This window comes from Clytia hemisphaerica, unplaced genomic scaffold (assembly GCF_902728285.1).
Source record: "Clytia hemisphaerica strain Z4C2 unplaced genomic scaffold, Clytia hemisphaerica genome assembly, whole genome shotgun sequence".
Classification (NCBI taxonomy): Eukaryota; Metazoa; Cnidaria; class Hydrozoa; order Leptothecata; family Clytiidae; genus Clytia; species Clytia hemisphaerica.
Genome location: NW_027104020.1, coordinates 231,547 through 246,981, shown reverse-complemented (window position 1 = coordinate 246,981; position 15,435 = coordinate 231,547). Strand labels below are relative to the sequence as shown.

General features: G+C 34.9%; 1 protein-coding gene across 1 annotated transcript; it reads right to left on the bottom strand.

Moving 5' to 3' along the window:
• Positions 1 to 5,491: 5,491 nt before the first annotated feature.
• LOC136811443 (protein ECT2-like) lies at positions 5,492 to 15,028 on the bottom strand. The gene is made up of 22 exons (XM_067068047.1): positions 14,828 to 15,028; positions 14,340 to 14,404; positions 13,830 to 14,213; positions 13,360 to 13,433; positions 13,234 to 13,261; positions 12,717 to 12,819; positions 12,226 to 12,341; positions 12,044 to 12,106; positions 11,582 to 11,893; positions 11,291 to 11,413; positions 10,999 to 11,067; positions 10,786 to 10,896; positions 8,930 to 9,026; positions 8,622 to 8,703; positions 8,442 to 8,520; positions 8,217 to 8,336; positions 7,869 to 8,028; positions 7,525 to 7,676; positions 7,273 to 7,373; positions 6,842 to 6,943; positions 6,550 to 6,655; positions 5,492 to 6,233 (listed from the first exon to the last, which is right to left on the bottom strand). Exons 1-22 carry the CDS (start codon positions 14,976 to 14,978, stop codon positions 6,231 to 6,233), a joined length of 2,601 nt encoding a protein of 866 aa, XP_066924148.1. The 5' UTR covers positions 14,979 to 15,028; the 3' UTR covers positions 5,492 to 6,230.
• Between the last annotated feature and the right edge of the window lie 407 nt (positions 15,029 to 15,435).

The window sequence follows — 15,435 nt, the reverse complement described above, 5'->3', positions numbered from 1 at the left end:
TTTTCCCTGAGTTTTCTTTTTTTTTGCCAAATCGTAAGAATACCCTAAGAATACCCTCTAGGGTGAATTTCACAGAATTTGATAAACATACAGCTTCCTTCGTTAGACTTGAATTTACACTTTGAGGCAGAAATTCATTTCTTATGTTAGTAAAAAAGTCAAATCTAAAAAAGTAAGAATATGTTAAGAATATTTCATCCTCAATTTTGGCAATTTCTTAAGAATACTTGACCCTCATCCAAAGTACAAAAAAAAACTTCAGAAGCAGCCGGCAGAGAGATTTTTTAGAAATATGTGTTCTTATCTTCTAGGAGACCAAATGTTATGACCTTTCCATTTTTTATACAAATGGTGTGTTCTTATTTCTAGGAAACCTTTATCGCACTACTTTTCTTTCTAAGCTTATCACTACTTACTTTATGGTTTGATGCAACACATTATCACACATAATTCTACAGAATACGTAGATGGTGTAAATTTAAAATTTCTACAGATGTCTGTAGATTTACGGGTAGAATTATAATTCTACAAAATATGTAGATTCATATTTCTACATAAATAGCGATCTAGACAGTTAGCCTTACTCGTCAGTTAGACTGTTTACTCGTCACTACAAAAGTTCTTGGGTCAGGGGTTTGGAGCTCGAGTCTCGAGCGCGCACAAAGTGAAATCATTCTAGAATATCTACAAAATCAGTTGAATTCTACATTCTACATTATATGTCGATATTAACGAGTGCCGTAATTCTACAGACGTCCGTAGAATTAAGAAAATTTATACATCTACTTATTTTGTAGATTTTCTTGTGAGACTGGCCTGTTTGATGTGTTCTAAAATCTAGGAAAAACAGTTTTCCAAGATGAACTTGTAAGATATTTGTTTTTCTCCACGAAAGTTGTGTTCTGAAAACTTCTAGAGTTACTAGGCAACAAGATTACATCAATTTTTTCTTGATTATACCAGGACAGATCAAAATTTCTAGCTGAAATATCGCCTCACCGGCTGCTTTCTTTCGTTTATTTTAAAGCTGCTTGAGCTTTCTTAGAACAAAGAATTTCAAAGATTTTCGCTTGCGACGCCAAATTACAAAGAAAACTTTCATTTTTGAGCCGAATCAATGTTCCGACTTAAAATTCAAAATTTTCATAAACCAAAAGAAAATCAACAAATCCAAGTCCAAACATTTAAATGAGCATAATTTAAGGCTGAAAATGAATTTTTTTGCTACTTTAACCGGATTAAATTTCGCGAGCTAAAAAAATCGCGAAATTTTCTGGATTTAATTTCGCGAGTCAGAGTTTTGAAATATTTCGCAAATAAGCCAGAAAACAGCTGAAAATAGCCATTTTTTGCCATAAATGGAGACTTGGAACTAGTTTCTCCGCCAAAAATACAATTTTAAAAGTTTTGTGGTGGATTTAATTTCGCGTATCAGGAATCTCACGCGTGTTCGCGAGTTTTAATTTCGCGAAAATGGCAACAATTCGCGAAATCGCGAAAATTAATCCGATTAAAGTATATTGCAAAACATTTTTGTTAAAATTTTAATGATGACACCAAAAGTAAGCATAAAAGGAAAAATCCTTTTTGCTGACATCATATAATCAGATTGAGGTTTTTCGCGAAAACGAGCGACGCGAACATCAAAGTGCCCTTCTTGTTCAGCCGACTAATACAATAGATGGTTACTTTTAAGTGTACCAGTAAAATCATATTGTAAAGGTGGTGAAAATGGGGGCAATCAAAAAAATACATTCGTACCCGAGGGGGGGGGGGCAAGTCATTACTGTGGACATTCACTTTTGAAGCCCGTTTTGAAGAGGGGATAGCTTTATTCTTCATTCGATTGTAAAAAAGTCTGTAAAATTGATTGTAAAAGTTTTTTTGCAAGGTTGCTACGTCTGCCTGAAATGTCTGAAAATTTCTGGAAAGTCTGGAATCGGCATACTGTACTAAAAAAGTCTGGAATTAGAAATGCCTGTATGGAATTTGAAGGAAATAGTCCTGAATTAAGTCTAGTAAACTTTCTGGAAATGTGAAACTTTCATCCTGGCATTTGAAATTCGCTTCGCTCGCAACCAATTCTATAAATCATCTTCATTCTGAGATTTATCATTCGGATGTGTTCATCAATATGGCCTTTCAAATGACTGTTAAGGAAAAACTAAAGATCTTCCTAATGGTTAAAATGTCTGGAAAATGTTCAACATTTTCAGGTAAAAAATCTGGAAAGATATGGCTTTTAAGACTAAAAGTCTGGAATTTTCAATTCGGCAAACCTGTAGCAACCCTGTTAACTGGTCGCACTTTTAATTCAAATTAAATGCTCACCGATCTACTATCCTAAAGACTGACCAATTATTAAGTGGAAAAAATCTCTCTCCAATTTTATAAAAATATACTTACTATAAACTTAACTTAATAAGTACAAAAGCGAAACTTTTAACATCGTTGGGATAGTCAGAAATCTAATTTTGAAAATGAGTTAAGGCCTGTCCAAAGTAAAAGTGAAACAGAGCATCAGAACAGATCGAAAAAGTGTCACCTCGCTAGCTGCTTTCAAATATCGAATTGAATCTTGAAAAACTCCACTACATAACACTGTCAAGTTTCATGGCTTTTCCATCATGTTTGCCTGGTCTCCCCTAGACTATGCTATTCTTCTTTTTCACTTTCTTGAGCGAATTTTGAAAAACAAATCAGTGGAAAAAAATCCACATTAAATATTCTTCCAACGATACCAAACTTTTTATTATACGACAAATGCTTGGAAAGGTATGGTCAAAATATAAAAACTCTGCACACCTTTTTGACACAGACTTTTAAGTTGATCCCACTGGAAGTTTGTAGTGAGAATTTTGGGTATAAATCTTTCAATTCCGTACACCTTTCCGGGATTATCTCTCAGTAAAAACAAAGACTTGGTGAAAACAATATAAAAAAGAGAACCATAGAGTTTCGTTTTTTAAACATGAGAACTTTGATAAAAACTTTGAACTACAGTACCATAAAATGAAGATGAGAAAACAATGAACTACATTCTAATTCCAAGATATTCGAACAAATGAGTTGGTAAATGTTGATGGACCAAATCTTCTTCACTGAAAGACGTCAACACTGCAAGACGTGCTAAATGTTTCAATGAAAGTCCCTTCTCTACAAAGTCAAAATGAAAGATTTTGAAATCCATTTCATAATAGCCATCTCCAACAGGAAGTAAACTTGTGATAGCAGCTTCTTCCATATTCCAGTTCAATGAAAATTTATGGTCATTGAATTTGGAAAGGGTATCGAAAACGATATCTTTGGATTTCTTTCGATTTTCGACATCAATCAAGCAAAACTGCTGGTGATCATCACCTTCTTCGTAATAAACGGGCAACAACTCTCGGTCCAGTCTCCTCCACGGACGCTTGACGTAATAATCATCACCATCATTCCCATCAACATCAAACTTGCCATCTTTTATCTTTTTGATCAGCCTGACTTGACCATCCTCCAAGTTGTATTCTCGTAAATCTCCATTAGCAGAATAAAAAGTCACAACTAAAGAATTTATATCTTCGTATTTGAATTGGTACACCATGTACTCGACTTCATTTTCATCCACCCATGGAATCGAGTACGAAAATTTATAATCCCCAGCAGCGTCATATTGACAAACATTAAACGTATCGGTTTCATAGTGATCTGTATTATAAAAATATAATCGGTCCTTAGTAAGGATCATTCTTGGAGCATAGTTGTCTATAAGATCACCACTATTCGACTTGAACACATTCGAATCACTCAAATCAATTTCTTTTCTCTTGGAATGCCAAAACTTTCCATCTTCGTTCCAGTGGACGACATCAAAACAACAAGCAGGAAAGTAGCTTTCAGGTCGACGGTCCTCCACTCCATGGAAGTCAAAAGCTTGTAAAAAGCATGTTTTTTCATCGGATTTGAAGTGAAACTCGACAGAATTGTATTCTTCAAAAGTGTACCTTAACGAAATGTCAGGTAGCCTGGAATCGTCTATCCGTGTTTCCAGGTGACTCGATTTAATTATTCCAAAAACATTGTTTTTCAGAATATCAAACACATTGAAATAATAAAGGTCGACAACAAGTTGATTAGGACGATCTTTCACGGCTGTTGATTTCCAAGAGATCGTATGAATAATAGTACCATCCTGCTCATCAAAATAAGATTTCCTGTCGTAAACCTCAATATCATACATTTGGTTCGTGTGAATTCTCCAAACCCTCCGCTCCAACAGGTTTCTGTTTGCGTTAAACGACACAATGTGAAGAGCCATCATCATAGAATAATCGTACCCTTCTTCGTCTCTTTGATTTTCAAACAGGAAGAAGTACTTCCCACTTCTGTCGAAGCCTTCTTTCTCGACCATGTCAGGATCAAAGTCATTTCCAAGTGACAAAGGTGGGATGTCTTTGTATTTGAAATCTTGTGGAAGGAAGTTTGAATGTTTCTTTGTGCACAAGTACTTTTTTTTCATTTTTTACACTAAAAGAAATGAGGATAAAGCTTGGACAGAGCTTGGACACCTTAAAATAAAATGACAGTGTTGCGTAAAGATTTTAATTTTCCGTGTTTTTAAAAGATTTTGAAACGCCTTCAACGAGAGCAACAATTTAAGCCACTCATCCCCATAGTACAAGGTTGAGTCGGTTTGGGCTTTTTTCTATTAAAGGGTCACACCCAATGAAGTATAAGCCCGAAAGGCTAGAAGTCAATCACCTTGGTAGGATTGAAGCCAACAAATCCTACCAAAGTTGCGCGGCCTTGAGCGGCTCGCCTGGTTTTTACACAAATGACAGATTGAAACTATAATTTACCGCTAAATTTCGAAAAAAATATCAATTGTAAACAAAGGAATTGCTAGATTCAATCTGTCGTCAAAAATGCGGCGCATTTTTTAAGGCTTCACTTTTTCTTGCCTGAGAAAGGTTAGAGATTGAACTCTAGCCCTTCGGGCTTTAAACTCAATGGTCACACCTCTAAGAAGTTGTAATTTATTACGATACAATAATTTTTATGTGAAAATAATTATATAGCTTTCAAGACAACATGCATTCTTAAAGCGAATGAAATTTAGGACCTTAAACGCTTGTCCAGTAATCGTACACAAGCAAAAACATCGACTCGTCATCTACTTTTTATGATATCTAAGATAAAAATGTCGAAAATTAATTTTTGATTTGAAAAGTTTCTAAAATTTTTGTTGTATTCAAAAATGACGTCATCATAAAATTCCATCCAAAATTTTTCGAATCGTTTACAAGCTTTTTCTGGTGGCTCTAAGTCAATTTTGCTCCTTTACAGATTCGAAAGATGGATACAAAGAAAACCCACTCACTGATACACGCAAAGAGCCCCACACAGCGTCACACTCAAAGTTCGATTCCCTTCTCTAAAACATCGTTCAATTTCATAAACTAGTGTAGTGTTAAAAATTGCGGCTTTATATAAAAAACGAAAAAAGACGTCCTTAGAAGTTTGTATTTCATGTTTCATAAAAACATACACTTTTCGTTGATACCTCGTACAACTTCTTAAAATATTACTGCTTTAAAATATTATACACTTTTTATCTATTTGTTTGTTATGTGAAAAAAAAAGAACAGAAGAAGAATAAAAGAAAACGGAAACTGTCTCAGAGTCACCCTCACAAACATTTACGTCATGCGTGAGATAATGGAGAGCGGTTTTACAATAAAAAGCTATAGTACAACTTAAATAAATGTTACTAAAATATTATTTATATATGGTAATAGTATCATTAAAAAATCGAAAAGAAATGCTGAACAAGACTAAATTTGAAAAGAGCAAAAAGGTCATCATCAATATCGTAAAGTTTAACGGACTACACATTGAAATCCAAGCTACTTACATAACGATCAATAAGCATGTGAAATATAGCGAAAACACAACCATCATATACTATCCGTAACATTAAGATCGAAAGCTGGAAATTTTTGTCGACTAAAATTAAAAATATATATTATCTTCTTCATTTTAAATGAGTTTCATTTTTTGTCAAGAAAGTTGTCTTCCACAGCGGAGCTTCATGGTGAACATCACGTGACAGCAATGTTACCATCCATTGGTCCAATAGAGAAAAGGATACATCTTTCGAATGTACGACAACGACGACCAGTCTGTTGCAATCGGATCGGGTGAGAAGTATGCAAAAGATTCAAGATTTCACATTTCTTTCCCAGTGATCACTAAAAATCAAGAAGTTAATGATCACAAGCCAGGGCCTAAGATGTTTACTCCTTTCTGGCGGCTAATGCAAACTAAATTATGAATGGTTAGCTTAAAAATCGGGAAAACTTAATTGTAAGCATTACAGAAAGAATAATAATGTGCTTGTATCGCATAGCATAACCCTTGTTTCTGATTTTCTGCTTTGCTTTCTACTCTCTTCCCAGCAAGTCATTTGTAAGCAATCAACTACTGTAAAAGTCACGTGACGATTTTTGACGTCACTTTAAAACTTCGAACATCTTGCAGTAGCGAAAAAATTGAACATCGCTGTACCTTTTCTTCGCAAACAGAGAAATCCATGATAGTGTATTCGCTTGGCGTAGGGCTGACCAAGCCTGATGTATTGCCGGGTGTTGATGGATAGGTATTCGGCGTCACACTAACAAAATAAAAAATGTTTATGAATTGAACGTTGAACGGAACCCTTTATTCGTGGACGTCATTGTGCTATTGGACAAAAGTCAGGTGGATTTAATTAAAAAGCTTACCCGGAAAAAGCAAGAAAGCAAAGAATGTGAATGGAGGAAAAGTAGAGGAGAGTGGTGTTGAACGAAGGCACACTTACTTGGCCATTGCTCTTCGCAAGGTGGATTTGTTGTGGCTCTTCGGTGTTTTGTTTTGCGATAAAGCACGCACTACCTTCTTCGTGATGCCACTCTTCGCTTTCCTGTGAAGAAAGAAAAGAGAAAGTTCATGTCTTCTACGTATACACTTTTTTGGTATTCAAAATAATCAGTAGATTTTAGAAGGGATTGATCTTTTCGAGGGTTTTCCCTTGTATAAAGATGATTTTATCATAGCATTAGAGGGAGAAATCTTCTTAAAAAGGTGAAGTAATCAAATCAACTTCTTTTGAAAGTAAATGAATTTGATGTCATTTTCAAATTTATGTGGTTGCATACTAAAAGGATGAAATGAAAAGACTTCACGGTGCCGATAAAGCATGGTCTCCTACTATTAAACCAAAACAACTAGAAGATAGTTAATGTTGCTTACTTGAACACTTTGCTCAAAGATCCAGATCTTTCTTTCTCTTGACTGGTATCGCTTTTGTCAGACAACAGCTCCCATGGTTCCACTCCCATCAATAAATTCTCCTGAAAGAAGAAAGTGGATTTGAAATGACTCTCTCTATTTTTCTTTTCCTACGTGAATTACGCGAATAGAGTTATTGCAAATGCGAATCAGAGTTTTGAATCAAATCACGTTTCTTCATCATTTAAATTAAACGTATATTGTTGAACTCACGGCATCTGCGGTAGCTTTGCTGCTTTTCAAGCGTTGGACGACCTTGTTGATCCATTCAGCTTTTGTGGTTCCTGGCACCATCTTGAAGATGCTGAGTTGGTCGGCTTGCGTGATGTTGGAAAGGTGGATCAGACCAAACATCTCCTTGAAATCTGAAGAGATTGAAAGAGTGTGAAAAACTTCAAGATAAAGGAGCAAAACAAAATTAGGTATCAGGATAAGCTATATCTCAATTAGTACAAAGTGGACCGGGAAATACGAAGGAGTAAGATGATAAACTCCAACGAAGGCAGATTTTAGGTCATTTATTTTTCTCCACGCGCCAAAACCGAAAAGTATCATACCAGTGTCATCCTTGATGTCCACAACATGTTTGAGGTGACGTGCTTCGATGAATTCCATGTGATCGTACGACTTCTTTTGCACATTACCACGCTGGATGTTCTGGATAGCAGGGCTTTTGTACGTCATCGAGTTCACTCCACGATTCTTCTTCTTTGCGATCTGCATAATAAAATAAATAAAATAAAATCGATATAAACCCGATCAGAAGTGATAAAAGACATAAAACAATAAAAAAGAAAGGGAATACTTCTTGTTTCAAACTTCTTGTTTGTGATACCGATTTCTTGATTGGAGATCTAAGCAGTGAACATGTCAAAAATAAAGAGCGAACAACGTAGCTACTTTACCTCGATACAGTCATTGAAGAGAAACATGGTTAGGTGTTCGCACTTCAGTATCAATCCTTCCGTTACTTCCATCAAGTCCACTTTTGATATCAAACTTCTTTTCGCCGACAATAAATATGGCTGAAAGGGAACGGTGAATGAATTGATAAGTTACCAAGTGAAAATGATGAATTGACACTCTTCAACTACTTATCTAATCACTAAATGGCCAATATTCATTCTTACCGGGCAATTTTCAATTTCTCCGAGAATTTCAAACATTTGCACTTGTGTTTCTGTCTTCCGTTTGTCTTCATTGATAAACCTTAGATAAAAAAACAGCTCATTGTATGGAAAAACATCATCGCATTAGGAGAGGATTAAAAATCGAATACATTACTGGATATAAAGGGAAGATTTTCTTACGTCAGTACTTTCTTGACGGCAGCTCTGGCATCATTGACATAAGCATGATCAGGGTTGTTTTCTTTCGTGTGTTTGAAGATGTCTAAGTTGAAGGAAAGATGAGGTTAAGGGGAGTAACAATTCAACAGCTTGCAGTTAAACATGATTACAATATATCAATGATGATTTTAATGCCGCATTTATTAAGACATAATTTTACTCAGACATTAATATGCCTATGTTTAATGCATTTCTTTTGATTACTTTGTGTTCGAAAACGTGTTCAAAAACATTGTAATGTATTGGGAATAGTGCATTCTTTCACTCACCATCCATCAACAAGCTCATGGAGGGCAACCTTTGAACGGGTCGGATCAATAATTCTGTCAACGTTTGACGCTGGCAGTCAGGGTTCGTCATGCTCAACTGCAAAGACAAAATGATGGGCACCGATTAATTGGGCAAACTATTGAAAAGACTTTTCTCTTTGTTTCTTATATAAAACAAGTGATACTTTTATGGACCTACCTGGTTATGCATTTAACACATATATAATTGATATCTACGTGAGCATGAACGTTAAACAATCATTCAGAACACAAATAGTGACGATTTATTAAAATTAGTCGTTTGTTTCTTATAAAAAAACGTTTAGAAACCAAAATTTCATGCTCGTGAAATATTCTTTCATATTCATGACTTCGTGAGCATAGAAAGACATCTATCTCATCAAAAAATTGAGTAATTTGGCTAAGAACATTGATGTATGCTTATTAATAGTGATTCTTATAGATAAAGATGCGTTTTTTGAGCTGAAAAGTTTTTTTACAAAAATCTGCTTGACCCATCTTTTACCTACGTTCATGCAAAAAAATCAGAAAAAAAACAACGATCCAATATTTCACAATGTCCAAAAAACCCTTTTTTTAGCCGTTTTTTGGCCCAAATTTGCCCAAAAACATTTTTTTTCGAAAATCGGGCTAAGTCACATTCGAGGGTTTATAATTATGCATCTTTGTGCAAAAAATCATAAAGAATGAAAGCGCCAATCCCGAGAAAAGCTAATAATTGATAATGTGCTTATAAAAAAATATCGAGTTTGGCCACTCTCTATAAAAACACGCCAAGCAACCAAAATTTCATGTCTAAACACATATATACTTCAAAAGTAAACCCTCGTGAGCAAAAAAAGACATCTATCTCATAAAGAAATTGAGTAATTTGACTAAGAACATTGATGTATGCTTATTAACAGTGATTCTTATAGATAAACATGCGTTTTTTAAGCCAAATAAATTTTTTTGCAAAAATCTGCTTGAGCCATCTTTTACCTATGACGGTACCCTACTTTCATGCAAAAAATCAGAAAAAATCAATGATCCATTTTTTTACAAAGTCCAAAAACCCCGCTTTTTAGCCGTTTTTTGGCCCAAATTTGCCCAAAAACATTTTTTTTCTCGAAAATTGGGCTCCATCACATTCGAGGGTTTATAGTTATGCATCTTTGTGCAAAAAGTCTTAAAGAATGAAAGAGCCAATCTCGAGAAAAGCTAATACCTAAGTAATTGATAATGTGCTTATAAAAAATATTGAACTTGGCCAGTTTTTCTATAAAAACACGCCAAGCAACCAAAATTTCATGTCTAAACACACATATTTTTCAAAAGTAAGCCCTCATGAACAAAAAAAAAACATCTATCTCATAAAGAAATTGAGTAATTTGACTAAGAACATTGATGTATGCTTATTAATAGTGATTCGTATAGATAAACATGCGTTTTTTAAGCCAAATAAATTTTTTTGCAAAAATCTGCTTGAGCCATCTTTTACCTATGATGGTACCCTACTTTCATGCAAAAAATCAGAAAAAATTAATGATCCAATTTTTCACAAAGTCCAAAAAACCCGTTTTTTAGCCGTTTTTTGGCCCAAATTTGCCCAAAAAATTTTTTTTTCGAAAATCGGGCTCCGTCACATTTTGGCCACCACCGTTTTGCACCTTTGTACCAAAAATCAAATGATTCCTATGATTCAATCTCGAGAAAAGCTGGTAACGAACGGACGGACGGACAGAGGTGAATTTATAGGACCTCCACCCCACCGGGGTAGGTCCAAAAACTCATATCGAATCAAGAAATTCAAGTCATCATCGATCATTATCAACTTGATTTAGAGTTGTAGTTACCTTGAGGAAAGCATGAAATCGAGGTCGTTCTTTGTCACATCTGTTGATGGTTTCTTTAATGAATTCAAAATAATTGACGAATCCTGGATAAGCTTTCATCATACCTTCCGCCTGAAATATTAGAGAAAACACCAAATTTGAAATAAGATCATGTCACTGGCAAAATTAACAGGGTAGCTTCGAAACATGGACGCAATTGAAAAGAGCACTTACACAATCGGTGATAGCTTTTCCAATGAGTTGTTCTTCGTGCCAATTGTCCACCAAATGGTTTATTGAAGCCTGTAATAAGAAATTGAAGACGAGAAAAGGCGATCAGTTCGTGACAAAAATGTTGCCTTAAATTCGTTCCACTAACGGTTTGATTTTGTGACTTTTAAAGTTAGGTAGGTAGAAAAGCGGTATAGTTATGTTAAAAGAGACTTTTGAGAGACGATGAGACAACTAAAGAAAGAAACGAAGTACACTAAACTGCATCCATTATTTTGATTTAATGAAGTCTTACAAATAATTTTTCATGGACATCAAGCAAATCAGGAATGGCACCGAAAATTGTTTTGATTTCTTCAGAAGCTAGCAGGGCACCGCCTCTTTGGTTTGCTGATTGTTCAAGAGGTTCTTTGAAGACCTAAAAGAAAGAAAATTGAGTATGACAGTTAGCAGACCAAAGAACACTAAACTTCAACCAAAGATTTCAAACGATTAATTCTAGTCTTGCAACGCGAGACTACCCTGGTCCCAACGTGGTTTCAGAGACAGCAGATTTTTGAAAGAGAGAAACAACGAAAGAAAGTACCTTGATGATAGTTTGTAGTATGGTAACATAATTTCGTTCGGTATGCTGAAGTTCCAAGCATTTTTGTTGACGAGCTGAAATCTCTTTTTTGGTTTCTTTAACGATAGGGGAGTCGATCATAGCGAGAGGGGAACCCATGGACGAATCAAAGGTAGCAGAGGATAGAGAAGAAAGGGCTCCATCACGACTTTGACGCTTGTTGGAGATAAAGAAGGGCGAGCCGGGCGACAAGAGATCACTTAACCCTGACATGTTGCAATGTTTTCTCTTGAAGCGTCGTTGACTACCAGTTCCAAGAGGCGTGCCTTTGTCCTGAAATAAGAGGAATTAGCATAAAAAGAATCATTTCCGTCGACAAAAAAGCTGATACAAATAAAATAGCTCTAAAATACATCTACATTTCGGAATCTTGAAAATCTTTTTTCCAAATTATGAAAAAAGTAAATAGGAGAGTGAACTTACGTCGATGTACGAGTACATGTTTTCTTCAGCGCATACATCCAGTTGAATACTTGCCCAAAACCACTAAAAGAATCATTTAAGGAATCATTTTAAAGAATGAACAATTTGCATGAAGAGGACAATACAATACTGTACATCAAAGGATATTTATAGTACTGACGAAATAAGCAAGGGAAAAAAACCTCTTGTTTGACGACGAAAGTAGCTTTGACAGATTCAGTAGTCAAATCCAAAGAATAAGATTCTTCGATCACTAAATGAGTGCACCCATCTTCACCGACTGGCACGAAGTGACCATCTAAGAAAAAATAGAAAAAGTATCACATATAAATTATAATCTTGCAACGAAGTTACAGCTAACGATCAAATGTTTTCTTCTCGTTGGGTTAAGAGATTCTCCCGTAGTCCACTGACAAATTTCTTCTCCGCTGAGGACTTTAAATGTTCAAATAAATACAGAACTATGGATTTTCTTTCTATTTTTAAGCTAAGAGCTTGTATATGCTCCATTATTTTGATAGTTTTAACTTTTAACGTCCTTATTACAACGAAAAAGAGACAGGATTTAGCTAAATGTCAACATATGGTCAGAGGATTGAAATTCTAATAAGAGCGGCGCTTATTGAAGGTCAATGCCAAATAGAGAAAATACATTAATGAAGACATTTGTTACCATTTTGTAAAGTTATGTCCTGCATGTGTTCAGTTTCGTCAGGGGAAAAACCCAAAAAGCTAATTTTCAATCCATGAAAAGGTTTCATGTTGAACGAGTTGACCTGAAAGAATAGAAATTTGAAAGTTATGAAAAATGATAGAAAATCAAGCTCAAAAATCATTTGGAAGAATATCTTGACTTCACTCAAACCAACGAATCAACCAGTCAATCAGGCTGGACTTAAAAATGCTGGTTTACCATCACCCAGCCCCATTTTTTGAGGTGGGTCGAATTTATTTTTTATTTCGACGATTATGAAAATTCATGAAAAGTTTGCATTCACGATATTTACGAGAATATCGATATTCACAACATTCACGAGAATTCACGATATTTAAGCTTGGGATAGAACGAGACTGACACGATGATAATAGCGGTTTCGATTTGAAGAAAAAAATCTTTGGGGCGGTAGATCTCATACAAATAGATTGAATATATCTTACTTGGCTTCAAAACCTAAAATAATGAAACTTACAAATGAGCTTTCGGATGCTTTGAAAGATCTATAAGGAAGAGGAAATTAAATTGGTCAGGCGTTTCATGAGTAAATTTTCATGGCTTATGAAAAAGTGAAATGATCAATAGGAATACAATGTCTTACGATGTATGTCTTTTCTCCCAGGCTTCCAACACCCAGCCATCAGTCATTATATGTTTGCCAAGATTTACTGCATTCTTAAAGATGAGAAATGAACGATCAAAAGAGTGAAATGGATAGAAGAGATTTTATGACTTTATGGTTTGCAATGTGAATTTTTTCCTCGTTATCTTCTTCATCTTCTTCTCCCGCAGAGAATTAAAATCTTACATCTGATATTTTATGATTTTTAAAGTTCGATAACGTGTTTAGCTATATTGAACTCTTATATGATTTTGTTTCTCGCAATTAGTTAGAAAAGCCAATATAGCTCTAACAGTGATACGCAGAAAAAATGAACCTAGTATTTTAAAGAGGAAAAGTTTTGCATCTTCATTAGAATTTAGAAGCAGCAAGCGACGTACATAATCTTTAAAAACTTAAATTATAACAGTGTCATTCCACAGCTAAAAAATTAAATTTTAAATAACTACCTTATACTTCTGACCCTGTGCAAGGTTAGCTACAAGATGTGTAATTTTGCCACTGAAATCTCTTCGAACACTTCCACCCATAAAATGAACAAGATCTGCCAGTTGATTAACCATATTCCCTTTTGAAGCGAAGCCAGTAAAACAGACAGCTACACCGAACATTGAGCCATTAAACAAGGGACGTGAGGTATCAGGGAGAGCTCTTTTTCGGCTGTGTAAGTATACGAGGAGAGGTGGCCCACAAATGCGACATTTCTTCCTTCGTAAAGTCTTGAAACGCTCGTCATCAAAGTTTTGACACACAAAAAAGTATTTTCTGCGCTCATTTGACATAACTTCAAGGTTTTCATCTGTGTCCACCAGCGTGTATTCAGGTTTGAAGTACTAAATCATGAGAATAAAATTGCTGATGAAATCTATTGAGATTGATAAAAAAAATTTTTTATCGAACGCACGTTATTTAAGAGCAAATCATAACTGAACTTTGGAGGCTACACGATGAAAAAATACCTGGATTGCTGCCATCAGATCTTTATTTTGCATCAACGATTTGTTTGTTAGACAAAATACAAAATCTGAAAATAAGTTTAAACAAATATTAGGAATTTTAGCAGTTCATTTTTTATTTATGTAAAGGTGTTTATAGATGTCACTTCACAAGGACAACAAAAACCAGGAAGAATTTTTGCAAGGTTGAAAAGTAAGCTAGCCATTGTTCACTACGTAATTAAATTTTTTTTCAGGCTGGACAAAAATGTCAGTTTGCTGTCATCAAACTGACCCTACATCGAAACCTACCTACCTTTTCTTCAAATTAAAAATTCTATTGTCCTTCTTATAGAGGTACACTCTATTATGCAAGTCCGTCTTGAGCTTAAGTATCGTTAATTCCCTTTCTAGCTCTTCCATTTTCATTTCAATATTACCCAAATGTAAACTGAACTTTCATAAATCGTCAAAATAGTTTTTTCTTTGACCGACTGACCTACATTCCATACCTTTTGTATTGAAGTCATGTACCTTAGTACTGATTGAGCTAGTAGTAGTGTTGACGCTTATCAAGCTCAGTGTTGATTGGTTAAAAGATGATTTGAGGTTACCCCCACAATCCAAAGACATTGTAGATCCATACAAATTATTCATTGCCATTATTTCAAAAAGAAAGTAGCTGTGTCAAATTCTTATTTTTATTTCCATGTTCTAAATGCAAAATAAAAATGTTACATTAAGTGACTTAAAACCAGCCCTAAAATGTTACCTTCTCTCTATGATGAGCCTGAACCTTTCATGTCAAAAAATTCACAAATCGGGTTAAAAAATCATTAAAAAAGTTTTACCAGAAAACGTCTTGAAAAGTAATTTTTATTTACTTGCTCAGTTTGAAGAGCTCTATCATGTGATGTAGGTCTTTTTTTAATTTGAAGACCCCCCAAAAATCTTGAATTTCCAGGCCTTGCAATTTTGCCTGGAAACGCAAAAAATCACCAATTACTCGTTACTTGCACGATAATATCGTGGAAACTTTTTGATTTTGGAATCTAAATATACTAATTCGTGAGTTTCCACCAAAAAAAGTTAGTTCTAAGATGTGTGTCACGAAAATCGT

Excerpts from the sequence above, each read along its gene's own strand:
- LOC136811443 (XM_067068047.1), bottom strand. The coding sequence starts at position 14,978 with ATGGCAATGAATAATTTGTATGGATCTACAATGTCTTTGGATTGTGGG. Across the intron at positions 11,894-12,043 it reads ACATGTACTCGTACATCGAC|GACAAAGGCACGCCTCTTGG; the intron begins GTAAGTTCACTC and ends CTCTTATTTCAG. Across the intron at positions 7,374-7,524 it reads GCAAAGCTACCGCAGATGCC|GAGAATTTATTGATGGGAGT; the intron begins GTGAGTTCAACA and ends TTCTTCTTTCAG.